We start from the raw sequence: 13,205 nt of genomic DNA on the forward strand, positions 1-13,205 counted from the left end.
CTTCGGCCCGCGCGAGCAGAGACTGCGAGAATCCGTGACGTGTAGCTGTAGCGCGTGACAATTCGCGGCTGTGCTGCGTGAAGTGCAGAAACTCGGAAGGCTCTCTTCCGTCGAGCCCCGAAAATTCGGAAGCGGGATAAAACGCGTGAAGGAAAGAGAGACGTAAAGAAAGGACGTTTTCTCCTGGTAGCTAAATCGGCGATCGTCTTCGGGGGAATAGGAAGATGAGCTGCCAACGTAACGCCGGCAAGATCACGGTGCCGGACGACCTGCGCGACGTCCTGCTGGAGTTCACAATCAGCTATCTGCTGGAGCAGCCCGGCGACATCATCGACTACGCTGTGGACTTCTTCACGCGGCTACGTGACGCACGGCGTACGCAGCTTATCCATACGGACGGTCAGACCTGCTCGTCCACGCCGGATGAATCTGTCGATGAAGGTGAGACTTGAGAGAGGACGAGATGTCTTTCTCTCTTTCCTGTCTCTCTCTCTCTCTCTCTCTCTCTCTCTCTCTCTCTCTCTCTCTTTCGCGTTCTCTATCCCAGTTTCCGTCTCACGGTATCTCACGATCAGAGGCGATTCTGTCAATAATGCTTGTCCACAGGAACCGACAGGTCTAAAAACAAGATGGATAAATCCATAAAGGTCCATTCTGAAGCTTTATGATCAAAACGAATTGTACAAACTATGGCCGTGTTAAATTTTTCAAGTGGAAGACTTTTCATCTTTATAATTCTCTATGTGAGAAAAATCGATACCAAATATATCTTCTAAAAAATCTAAACTGAGAAGAATGTTTTGCATATTACAGTCACTGCTCTGAAATAATATCAGTCGATTTGATTCCTTAAAATTTTTCTATTTTGCTAACAACACTGTCCCGTTATCTTTTCTTAATTAAATCAAATTAATAAATTATCGGCAGGATACTCATTGAAAAATCTGTTCGATAGTAAAGATTTTACTGTCATCTCGAATTCGAGAAATTAAGCGATTCTCTCTCTTTAATTTATGAGAAAAAAATCAGACATTGTACAAGTATAGAGTGACGAATAGCTTGGTTAACTGATTATGATTAGTGTCAATCATAACGTTAGTAGAGCCAAGCTTGAGCTGGTCGACAGCTGCTCGAATCGATATCAGTTGTAAGTTAAGCGTGCAGGGTCGATTCTACCAACGTCAATTGACTCGTCGTCGCGGTTTCGATTCTCACTTTCCTTCCGGGGGTGGGTAAAAGACGGAAAGGTGGGCGGAGAAAAGAAATGTCGTGATTCAGGATATAACGCAGCATATATAATATCAGTAATTTACCAGTAATAGACGATGATAATAATTTAATAAAATTGAGCAATCGGTCGTTTATTCCATGTCGTATTCTCTGTCTGTCCTTTATCTCAATGGCTGTTACGTTCAACAGAAAAAAAACATGCATTTAGATTCAGTGAAGGATTAAGAGGAATTATATATATATATATATATATATAAGCAAGAAATATTTAAACTTATTCTATAATTGCATAAGCGTAGTAAATGATTGTAGTTGTAAGAATTAACCAGTCACAGTCAAATATTAGGAAAATGTTCGCCTGTGATTAGGCAATTCTTTTACAATTATAATTACTTACAACTACGCTTACACAATTGTAGAATGGGTTTTATATTAAAGCCTATTCTATAATTATGTAAACGTAGTTGTAAGTGATTGTAGTTGTAAGAATTGACCAATCACAGTTGAATATTCTTCTCATATATTCGACAGTGATCGATCAATTCTTACAACTACAACTATTTACAACTGCACTTACGCAATTGTAGAATGGGCTTAAAAGGTCTTACAACAGTCGTGAAACTTTTTCTGCTGAACGCATCCATTGGTCGATATATTTAGCGATACCAGGTGATCATCTACTGAATGGATGTCTGGATTCGACCACCGATATGGTGATTAATTCCGGGGTTAGTTGACCAATTCTCCTCTTTTCCCCTCGGGATAGTAACGTTGGTGATATAACATGAGCAATTACGTGGGATTAGTGCTGAACGATATTGGTGGAATCGGTTTCCAAACGAGCCGCGCACGTAATGGCAGTACGAAATGTATGTCTGAATAAACGCTGGGATGTTCCACTGAGAAATGCATGTGATATCGAAACGCTTCTATTCGCATGCAATTTCTAGTCAGTATCGCATTCGAAGCTTAGACATCTTTCTTTCTTCTCTCCTTTTTTTTCCTTTATAGTACACTTTCTTCCACGAAAAACAACACTTCTCTCTTTTTCCCAGATTGATTCAATTTTCTATCCTTTCTTGCCCAATCAAGGAGGAAGTTCCTTAAATCTCTCGGAGAGACTCGCGATAGTAAGATAAATGCTTTTGGGGTATTATTGGATCCCTCTCACTGTCGAGCAGGCGAAAAGACGATATTCTTGATTCCTGCCTGAGTCACACGAAGTATCCTTTTTATAAAATTGCACGGAATATTAAACTCCCTAACTATTACGTCTCGACGAACAACTTCACTACGGCAGAACGAAAATAGATGTTCTAATATTTTTTCTTCTTTATCAATGTATGTCTTTATCAATGGCTGCGTTCAGCAGAAAGGAATAGCTTTGCAACTGTTGTAAAATTTTTTATTACAGTTGATCTCGTTCTTACTCACTAGATCAAAATGTATATAAATCAGTTATATTAAAAAATTTTACAACAGTTGCAAAACTGCTTTTTCTGTTGAACGCGTTTTTTTTTCTCTTTCCTAATTACTATTTATACAAATTGTCTTTTTTGTTGCCACATACAAGGAGCTTATTACGGTTTTTGGAGCGAGGTGAAAATTACAGAAGTGAGTGAATTTACTAGAATATTTATCACTTCATTGGGCAACACCTATATAGCGAATTTGCTTTCGTAATTTTCACTTTGTTTCAAACGATTAGATTCTATATCACTACACTTGGTGAAATTTACAAAAATTATTGAACATTTACTGGAATATTTATAACTTCATTAAACATCTAAATAGACAACATCTAATTAATTTGCTCATTTTTTAAATTTTCTTCTCGTTTCAAAATACAAAATTATTACGTTTCAAGAATCTTAATAAACTCTCAGACTCCTTTGCGAGCGAATTATTTCGCCGCAAAGATCGCCCTTGCCGTTCATCGCGATACCCTCAGTTAACATATCATTCATGAAAAGTTCGATTCGTATTCCCGATGTGCCGAATATTCTAAAACAGTAAAAGAACTTTCACAGAGAATGTTCAAATATTAATGAGATATTCGGAATATTGTATGAACACTTCTTGTGCGAGCAGTACGCATCCTCGACGACAGAGGGTCGTAATGAAAATGTATTAACTCGTAAATAAAAAGGGAAAGAGTATAAAAAGCGTAAGGATGCGTTCAGGAATTACTCCTAGATAACTCTAGACTATAATTTACGTTGCTGTAATTTACGTTACGTATACTATAACAAAAGTACACATCAGAGTTATCTGGACATAATTCCTGAACGCATCCCCCTGCATTTCGTTTGCGAAGTAAATCCCCCAAAATTAGGTTCTAAGATAAAAGCAAATAAAATTTCTGACAGTACAATTTCGTTTAATTCAGGGACGAATGTGGAATTTCTGGGAAAAGTGTGATTTCATGAAATGTATAGCGTTGTATGAATGAAATATTTAACGATTATTTGCACTCTAAATTTTTGAGAGTAAAGTTTCACTCTAAGAAAAGTGATAATTGCGTCAGTCTGGCAAGAATGAATTTCACTTCACTCCTTCAAGGAGTGAATTTCCTAAAAAGTCAATTGTAATGATTAATATTTCGCTTCGCGAGACAAAATGACGCTTTTTCCTATCAGATTCATTCGTTTTGTATAAAGACACATCGAATGAGCTTAATTTCGTTAGGATTAGATGTGGGTGGACTAAACTTAACATTTACCTTCGGTCTCTCTTTTCGGAGAGTGAGATTATTCAGAGATTAAAAATTGACTCTCTCACTTGAAGTTTTTTCTTCACTCTCTAAGAATATAAATTTCATTCCTGCTGGACTGGCGCAACTACCATTGTTCGGAAGTGAAATTTTATTCTTAAAAATTTAGAGTGTTGCTTATACATTAACTCGTAAATAGGAATCGTATAGGAAAGAATATAAAGGTCGCAGTATTTCAACTGTAAAGTGAGCCATTAAAATTAGGTTCCAAGGTCAAAGTAAATGAAATGTGTTTTTGTGACAGTACAATTTCGTTTAAAAATTAAAGTTAATTCAGAGACCTTCGGACATGGAATTTCTGGAAAAATTATAATTTTATAATTACTTATTGGAATATATTCTCTGAATACATAACGAGTGTGAATGGATATTTAACGATGTTTTGAATATTGTTTTTACTACATTCTGAAAATATTTCGAAATATTCCGGAATATTCTTGGAATGTCACATTTTACGAATATTTCAGGAATTTTAGCATTAATTGGGGTCCGTTTTACATCTCACCTCGAGTAAAGCATACTAATAAGTTATTCCAGACTCATTCTGAACTTTCGCGACTCCCCTTTCATTATTGTTCAAACGTTTCTTAATCTCGCTCGGATTGAAGTCGTGATAATCGATCGAGATCCCCCCTCCCCCCGGAAATTCTCTCACGTTGTTTCCGCGCTCTCCACCATCCTTTCCTTCTACCCCCAGAACGAAAGCCTGGACTCGGTTATTATTGTCACGTGGGACGAGGAAGGGGAGTATCGCTTCGATCTCGGAGATGCGCGTCCGAAGAATCTTGTAGAAGAAAAACGCACGCAAAGTGGAGCACTCACCCCGTCGTTTGGTTGGAAGTTTCGCTGAAGTTTCGTCAAACACACCGCTTCAGATCGACTCGATTCATAACTTTTCGAGACCTGCGCGCGATTTGAGGAACCCAATCGCTCAGCTGCACCAACACGGGTCCAGTCGGGTCCGATCAGGCGCTGTCGCGAGATGAGATTCTCGGATGCGCGGTGGTTTCGATATAGTTCAATATTTGTTCGTGTAGCGCTTTATACAAGCGCTTAGCCGGCGACCGCGATCTCGTCCCGTCAGTACGACGCGACTGCACATCCCGAACGCGATCCTCTTCGTCTGTGCTTCTCGTCGTTTATTTCATCTTTTCGTCTACGAAGGAAAAACGCGAGCGTGGATCAACGCGGATACGAATCTCGTAAATGTATTCGCGCGTCGGGGAACTCTTTTCCCAGCAGAAGTCGTAGCTGAAATAAAAAAACGGGGCAACCCCTTTGATTAGTTTGACCGTTTAGCAAAGTTTACTCACGATCGTTGGGTAAAATGCTCGGAATAGAAAGGAAAAGAAACGCCTGAATATTTATGACTGCATTACTTACTCTGTACGCGAATGCTACGTTCCGGAGTTGTTTACCACGCGCCCGTTTACCACGTCGAAATTTCTTACCTTAGTGTAATATTGTGATAAAATCGTGTCTGTGAATTAGTTGTTATAGTAGATACGAGGTATCATCTACGATATATTTCTTGTTTCGTGACAAGTGAACGTGAACGTGCTACCAAGAAGGACGAACGTGTTTCTCGTGCACGTTTCTGCCGTGTTTCTTTCCTCTGCGGACCAAATGTCGCTCATCTCCGTCATCGAGCCAGTGGATGACAGAGGTGCGAAAAAACGAAATATCATGGAGTTCCCGTTGTCTAAATTAATAACGAGACATAAGACAAAACTTTTGAGTCGTACACTGAAAAAGATATTAAATTGTTTAAAATATTTGTTTGGATAATATTAAGTAAATATTTATTAAATATAAATATATATATTTACTTGATACAAGACTCGCTGAGTTAATTTGATTTAACTATTATTTTTTATTAGTAATTTTTTTTCAGTGTATGAAATTTCGCGACACTATAAAAACTTTGTTACGTTTGGAAGGAGTAATAGAAATGTATAAATTTGTATTCGCTTGAAAAAATAACATAGGTTTTTTAATCGCATTTAATCGCGTAAAGTTGCACTGCACGAAGAAAAATTTGAGAAAAAATTGGGTGATTCAGCAAAAAATTTTTACTGCGCGAGTCTAACATTTATAACCAAAAAGATTTGATGGTTTAACACGAAAATTAGACTGTAAGTAATTATTAATATGATAATTCAGCTAATCCTTTTCTGCAATAAAAGTTGCTAATATAAAAATTGCTAATATTTTTTTCATAGTACCAAAAATATGTGTCGCCTTAGCTAGCATGTTTCGTTAAAAATTTTGATCTATATATTAGATTAATTTTAGAAAGTTGCTTTACAATAAATATGATTACCTAATTTTATTCAATTATATAACTAACTTTGTTGCTTTAACATAGAAAACTGGCTGTTAGTATACTATGACTAGATTTGCTGAATCAGTGAAGTTTTCAGTTTTAACGAATCTTTTTTTCATGTGTTTTTCTCGTGGTATCTTTTATCGCGAAAGAAAAAAGCCACCATTAATTCTTAAAAGAGAAGTTTTAGGAGTAAGTTGTTATTAATCTCTGAACTTTCAAGAATTTTCTTGAAAACGGGAATATTTGAGGAAATATTTATCCTCTATAACTTTCGACTTATCTGCTTTATGTAAATTATCCTGTTACCATGAGTTGCACGGGAAATCATGTGTTGCACACGACAACGGGAAAATATATTTGTAATTGGGATCAGGTAAACCGACGGAACAGAATTTTGATCGTATAAGGAAATTCGTGTCTTTGGAAGAAAGATAGTACGATTTCGCGTTCAATATCCGTACTCGATTTATGCAGTGTTTCAAGACGAAAGGTCAACACTTCAGAAAGACGTCGACAGTATGTCATTAAAGGAAAAAAAAAGTTTCAACGAGTCTCTCTACCACAAATTGCAAAAAGATCGAAAATGAAACTTCAGCGAAAACTTCTGTCACATAAAGCTCTAAAAGGATATGATATTTCTCTGTGACACCATTCAAAATGCTAATGTTGAAACTCCGAAAATTACTGTCTATATTGCTCCTTCGTTTATTACCGCGGAGACCGGATTTTGCCGTAGCTAACTAAACGAGCCAACACGCAGCGTTTCGCATTTACATAATTGAACGGCAGATCATTTTTTACGCGACGGCTTTCGCAATCCACGTCGAATTCTTGGAGACTGTTCTCTCGAAAATACAATCGTTCAATTACGTAAATGCTAAACTTGACGTAGTAAACATGCATAAAATTGTCATCTGTAATAAAACATGGGCCTTCATTTTATTATCGCGATAATTCATACTTGTGTATTTATAGATTCAAACTGCCGCAGTCGATCAAACTAAAAATCATTCGTATTGAACGATATTGTCAATTTTTCCTTTTTCTATTATCCTCTTTCTATTAATAAGGACCAGAGTAAACTGCGCCATTCATCGCTCTCCTTCAATTACACCTTGTTTTACATTTTAATTAATCGACATTTAATCAATTTGATTGCTCTCTATATATTCTTTTTTTCTTTTTCTTAGTTTAATAGTAAGTTTGTCTTTGTTTAATCGAAATGTCTCTTTTGTATTTCAGAGCCACCAGTCGGCCGATTTGCTTCCAGAAGGAAGAGTGTTTTCGCGGAGACTTACAATCCCGAGGATGACGAGGAGGATGACGGTTTCAAGGTATATATATAGTATATCACGTGTATTACTGTTACTATTCCACGAATTATTACGCACGTTCCCGATAACAAGACCACACGAATGACGCATCGTTGGCGAAGTCTCGCGTTCATATTTTTCCAAAAAAAAAAAAAAGAAATGAAAAAGGTTTGAAGAAGCGTCAATTGATGGAACAAATTACGTATCGATGCCACGATAAATTCTGCAATCGCAGAATTAATGCAATCGCGCCAATAGTACGCGTAATGATGCTCTATTGGCTTGATAGTTGCTCGAACGACGGTAGATTTGTTCGTCCCAAAACGTCGTTTGGCCGTTTCTCTTCTCGACATGCGTCACATCACGTTGCCGTCGCTTTTAGACTTTGTATCATCAGATGTTGCAATAGCTGATATTTTTTTCCCAGCAACGAAGGCTTTGGAAGTATGCATTTTTTACGCTTGTCACGTCCGTCGAATTGGCGAAAACCGATGCGTCAATTGTAGCTGCGTAAGTAATCGCCGAGACCGCAAAAATACGTGTGTTCGGCCGAAAGAAGTATCGCGTTGACGTAAGAAATTCCGCGCAAATATACTGAAATACGATACGAGAGAATAGACTTAGCTGACTTTTTAATAAAGTCAATATTTTCGCTTAGAATTAGATTTTAAAATATTGAAATCGTCCTGGTGTCGGACCTCTCACTTTTGGCGCGATGCTGAATCGAAAGCGCGCTCTTACGCGTCTCGTTAATTACTTATTTCCGTGGAGTGGGCTACGGAAATCTAAAATCAGTCGATCCGAAGACGTGACGCAAAGTAACCACGCAAGTAGAGAACGGGTTTATATAACGCATTCGCACTATAATGCATTCGCACGTATTCGTTATCGCCGGTATTTCTCTTCGACGAGAAGTAGCGATGACGAACGTTCCGTCTTCGATACGGAGGTTTAGGTTTTTTTTTTTCGGTGGTAGCAGAAAATAGAGCCTCTCTCTCTCTCTCTCTTCTTTCCTCTCGTTACGAAATGTCGTTATACGCCGCACGTGTATATGTGTGTATATATACACGAGGTACATAATATATATCACAGTCTATTAAAGCATAGCTAGCGCACAGTCTCTCTCGCTCCTTCCCCCCCCCCCCCCCCTCTCTCTCTCTCTCTCTCGTTCTCTCTCTCTCGCGGCTTGCTGCCGCGCGAATGACGAAACGCGAACGAAGAGTTACTTTGCTCGGCGATGCGAGGTCGACGATGTACCTTTGTGACGTCAGGCCCGTGTTCGATAACCTGGCACGGACGTGATTTACATGTATGTATGCATCACCGTCGTGTGTACGTATCGTGCATACGCGCACGTGAATGAGGGAGAAAGGAGCGTGTACGATGTATGTGTACGTATGTATTTGTAGGGTAGTAAGGGGTTTTGCGAGGGGTCGGGTTCTCGACGAGAGAGAGAGAGAGAGAGAGAGAGAGAGAGAGAGAGAGAGAGAGAGAGAGAGAGAGAGATTTCACAAAGATAGCCCTGGTGAATCCGATTATCGTCACCCCGTGGTGGCTGGTTATACGAAGAGGAAAATCGGCTATCTCTCTCTCTCTTCCTATAGGCCAGGCCGACCGATCATATTTTCTCTCTGTATGCCACGACAACTAGAACAATAGCAGAGAAAACTGGGACACTCGCGATTTTTAGAAAGGCCGAGACTCCGAGACTAGACAACTTCGACGTATGTGAAAACTCCTTAACCGTTTTACGATAAAAGGTACATCACATTCACTCGTTCTTCTTTAACGGTGAATTTCTCGGTCAATTTGGAGTCGATTTTTCCTTGGAATCGAAGATGCGCTTATAATATCCGCGTTATGAGCAAGAAAGAAGAGCTTTACGCGAATCGAACTTCAGGACTCCGAATAGAAAAAAAGATCCACACATCCAGCTAAATTCTTCAGTTAAAAAGTAGAATTTTTAACTTTAGGCAGTTGAAAAAATGTATGAAAACACTGAAGAGTTGCGAAGATGGAAAAATCGATTTTAAATTGTGGCATCGAAAGGCTCCATCGTTAAAATATATTGCGCGCGCGACGAGAAACAGAACACCATGCGCGATAGAATGGATAACGCGCCAAACATGCGATGAAATAACAGTTTTGCAAATGGCAAACGTCGACAAACGGTTGACCCTCTCGGTAAAGTTTTAATCATATACGATACACGCGGCCCGGCTGCACAATGGTGCGGCAGATGGAACACGTCGGTAATGGGAACGAGGAGGTTCCCTGCGAAATTGATCGTTTCTGTGTGCAACAATTGGTGACGATAACGAAACAAAAGAACCAGCCGCTCTTGTGGATAGACCGATTACCGCGTATGCACTTGCTGCAAACGAGGGATATTGCTGGCCGCAATAACGACGCAAGTCGCTAGCCAACGTGCAGACGAGAAGTTTTAAAGGCGAATAATTTTAATGGCAGAGGCGCGGCTTTTTACGAGCAGAAGAATTAAGGTTTAAACGAATAACGTAACATTAACAGCAGCTTCGGTGAGGGCTCTCTTGAAGAATGGAACTTTTTAACTCCAGGGCTGTTTCCCTGTGTAGAAAATGTATAGCGGTTGTAGTGATTATGCACTTCGTAAACGCTCCTAGACATTAAAGGTACCATATAGACGTTAAATATCCTGAACTTTACGCTATTATTATATTAAAAAATAGCAAGGCTTCGTTGCGTAACTTTTATGTGACCTGTGACGTTTTTATTATTAATAAATTTGCTAGGAGTTCTATGCAAAATCGTATAGCTTGATAATCTTTAAAATCTAAAAAACGATCACGCATTCTATCTCTAAAATAATAGCGAGCGAAGCGTGGGAGAGGTCAAAGTTCACCGTCCAGCATAAAGGGCAATATCTCAAGTCCTAGAATCTTGAACTATTGAATTTGCTCGTTGTAACTTTTACAGAGAATTTTGGAAGACCTTATTGCATAATTTATAGAAGTTAATTCAAGAATAAGCAGTCAAAATTATTAAATATAGTAAACATATCAATATAGTGATTAAACGCGATAACTTCATTCATATGTTCATTTATTAGGTAATAATATCGCTTCTTGCACATAAACGAGAATGAACGAAACGCAACATATTTCATATAGTTTTCACATCTTCAGATTACATCAAACCGTTTTCTAATTATTCATCAAAGGAAGAAATTTTCTCTGTAAAGACAACGAAGTGACGATGTCTCAATTATACAGGCGCCTTAATAAGGAATTTAGAAATTTTGTCTATAGCTACATTTTACCTAAACTTCATTTTGTCTTCATACGGCTCATTGATTTCAGATGGTCCATCCAAAGAGCGACGAGCAGCGACAAAGGCTCAGTGAAAGCGTTAAGAACATACTCCTGTTTCGCGCTCTAGACGAGGTAAGTTAAACATAGTGCGTTTAACATGATCGCAAATAGGATTGGTACAACAGTGACTTGATATATCTGCGCCAGTTGGGCGAGATACCAAGAAAATCACGAATAATCTCTCATTAAAAGCAATCGGTTTTGCCAGCAAAACGATTCGCATAATTGAGATAATTGTTTCTTTCATTAGCGACGCATTTAAATATAAATTACTAGTCGTGACTAACAGATAATGTTAAACGTTATAGTTATCTTTTTTAATATATTCTATTTATTTTTAACGTATGTGTACTTAATATATTATTTTTTAATATATTTATTTAATGCGCTTTTTAATATATTTAATATTTTTTATAAATATATTCATTTCTCAATTTGTTTTATAATCTTTAATTTTTATTCGATACACAGTTACACACATCAATTTATCCAACATTACAAATTGAGAATCAACGAAAACAGGAGAGGTCTAAAAATTTTCACGTAGTAAAAGTTGATTTTGTGTTGGCCAAGAATCAATTACGTTAAGAGGAAATATGTATAATGATGAAAGACCTTTATATATGTATATAAATGTATTTATGTACGTAGAAGCACGTACATCGATTATCACCGCGATATTAACGTTACTCCCCCTGCTTGCGTACTACAATATTAAAGCCGATATTTTAAATCCCGGACGATAATATTGCGCTAAAACGTATTTAAACGTGTATAATAAAATTACTTTTGCAGGAACAAATGGCGGACGTACTCGACGCAATGTTCGAAAAAATCGTTCAACCGGGAGAATTTATTATCCGGCAGGGCGACGATGGTGACAACTTTTATGTGATCGAGAGGTAATACTTTTTCTTTATATATTACAGTTAACGTATCGATAGGCTTCTCCCTTCAGCGGGAAGATCCAGTGAACCAAGAGGGGATGCACACAGTCGATCAGTGCTTTTATTCAGAGCTGAAAATATTCAAACAATAATGCTTAGTAATCTAATTATTTTTTGATTATTCATTTTATCGGAATTTAAAACCATCCAGACAAAACAGAAATATACATAATTGTCTTATAATCTTTTATGTTCCATTTCCGATCGTCTCTATTTGTCGCATTTCGTGTTTCAGAGGAAAGTTCGAGGTGTACGTCAAAGATCCCGCCACAACAACAGAGAATCATATTCACACTTACGATAATCGTGGTGCTTTCGGAGAATTGGCTCTTCTGTACAATATGCCTAGAGCAGCCACTGTCAAAGCTATTACGTCTGGCACGCTCTGGGCCATGGATAGGCAAACTTTCCGACGTATCCTCCTTAAATCCGCATACAAAAAGCGTAAAATGTATGAAAATCTTATTAATAAAGTGCCGATGTTAAAGTCTCTGGAGGTAAGTATTATATAACTATTTATATAATTACTTTTAAAAGTGTCGAATGTTTTTTTTTTTAATTTAAATCTTAAGTAGTTCTCGAGTTTTTATTTTGAGATTAAATTATATATTGTATATTTTCTTTATCAAAAGCGCCTCTTCTAGTTAAGAAAAAATATTTAAATAAAAACAAGAAATAATTTTTAAAATATCAACTCCTACGAGATTTGCATCGTATTAAATTCTTCCAGCCTTACGAGCGGATGAATTTAGCGGATGCCCTTGTACCGAAACAGTATTCCGATGGCGAGCAAATAATCAGGCAGGGCGACACCGCAGATGGAATGTACTTCGTCGAGGATGGCGTAGTCAGAATCACTAGACTCGGCGAACACGGTCGTGAAATTGAGGTACATTTATATTATACGCTAATCCGATTTCCCGCAAAACGATCCGATTACATCGACGGCGAGCGCCAAGAAAATTTTCTTCTTACTTAACTCGGGACTTTTAATATCCTACAGATTAATCGTGTTCCGGCTGGCGGTTATTTAGGCGAGCTGGCACTCGTGACGCATAAACCACGCGCCGCTTCGGCCTACGCTGTGGGAGACATCAAACTGGCATGTAAGTTTATTTCATTACTGCCCACGTTTCCTGAATTGATAGGTAATCAATAACATTGTGCCGAGTAATTGCGAATATCGATATTCGTCGCAGCTTCGGCTTGTTAAATGTTGGGAGATAGTCGTGATATCTCTCTCTCTCTCTCTCTCTCTCTCTC

At 38.1% G+C, this 13,205-nt stretch overlaps 1 protein-coding gene across 2 annotated transcripts in view; it reads left to right on the top strand.

Moving 5' to 3' along the window:
* Positions 1 to 6: 6 nt before the first annotated feature.
* Pka-R2 (cAMP-dependent protein kinase type II regulatory subunit) overlaps positions 7 to 13,205 on the top strand; it is a 14,587-nt gene continuing 1,388 nt past the window's right edge. The window contains exons 1-7 of one of the 2 annotated variants that reach the window (XM_018510423.1): positions 7 to 441; positions 7,575 to 7,666; positions 10,984 to 11,067; positions 11,791 to 11,897; positions 12,178 to 12,439; positions 12,673 to 12,831; positions 12,946 to 13,048. In XM_018510423.1, coding sequence (XP_018365925.1) covers positions 225 to 441; positions 7,575 to 7,666; positions 10,984 to 11,067; positions 11,791 to 11,897; positions 12,178 to 12,439; positions 12,673 to 12,831; positions 12,946 to 13,048 — 1,024 coding nt within the window. In that variant the 5' untranslated portion in view covers positions 7 to 224. Of the gene's footprint in view, positions 442 to 5,418; positions 5,670 to 7,574; positions 7,667 to 10,983; positions 11,068 to 11,790; positions 11,898 to 12,177; positions 12,440 to 12,672; positions 12,832 to 12,945; positions 13,049 to 13,205 lie in introns of those variants that run through there. The other variant, XM_018510425.1, reaches the window with a different exon arrangement.

The sequence above is a fragment of the Trachymyrmex cornetzi genome, unplaced genomic scaffold (genome assembly GCF_001594075.2).
Source record: "Trachymyrmex cornetzi isolate Tcor2-1 unplaced genomic scaffold, Tcor1.1 scaffold335, whole genome shotgun sequence".
In the NCBI taxonomy this organism is placed as follows: Eukaryota; Metazoa; Arthropoda; class Insecta; order Hymenoptera; family Formicidae; genus Trachymyrmex; species Trachymyrmex cornetzi.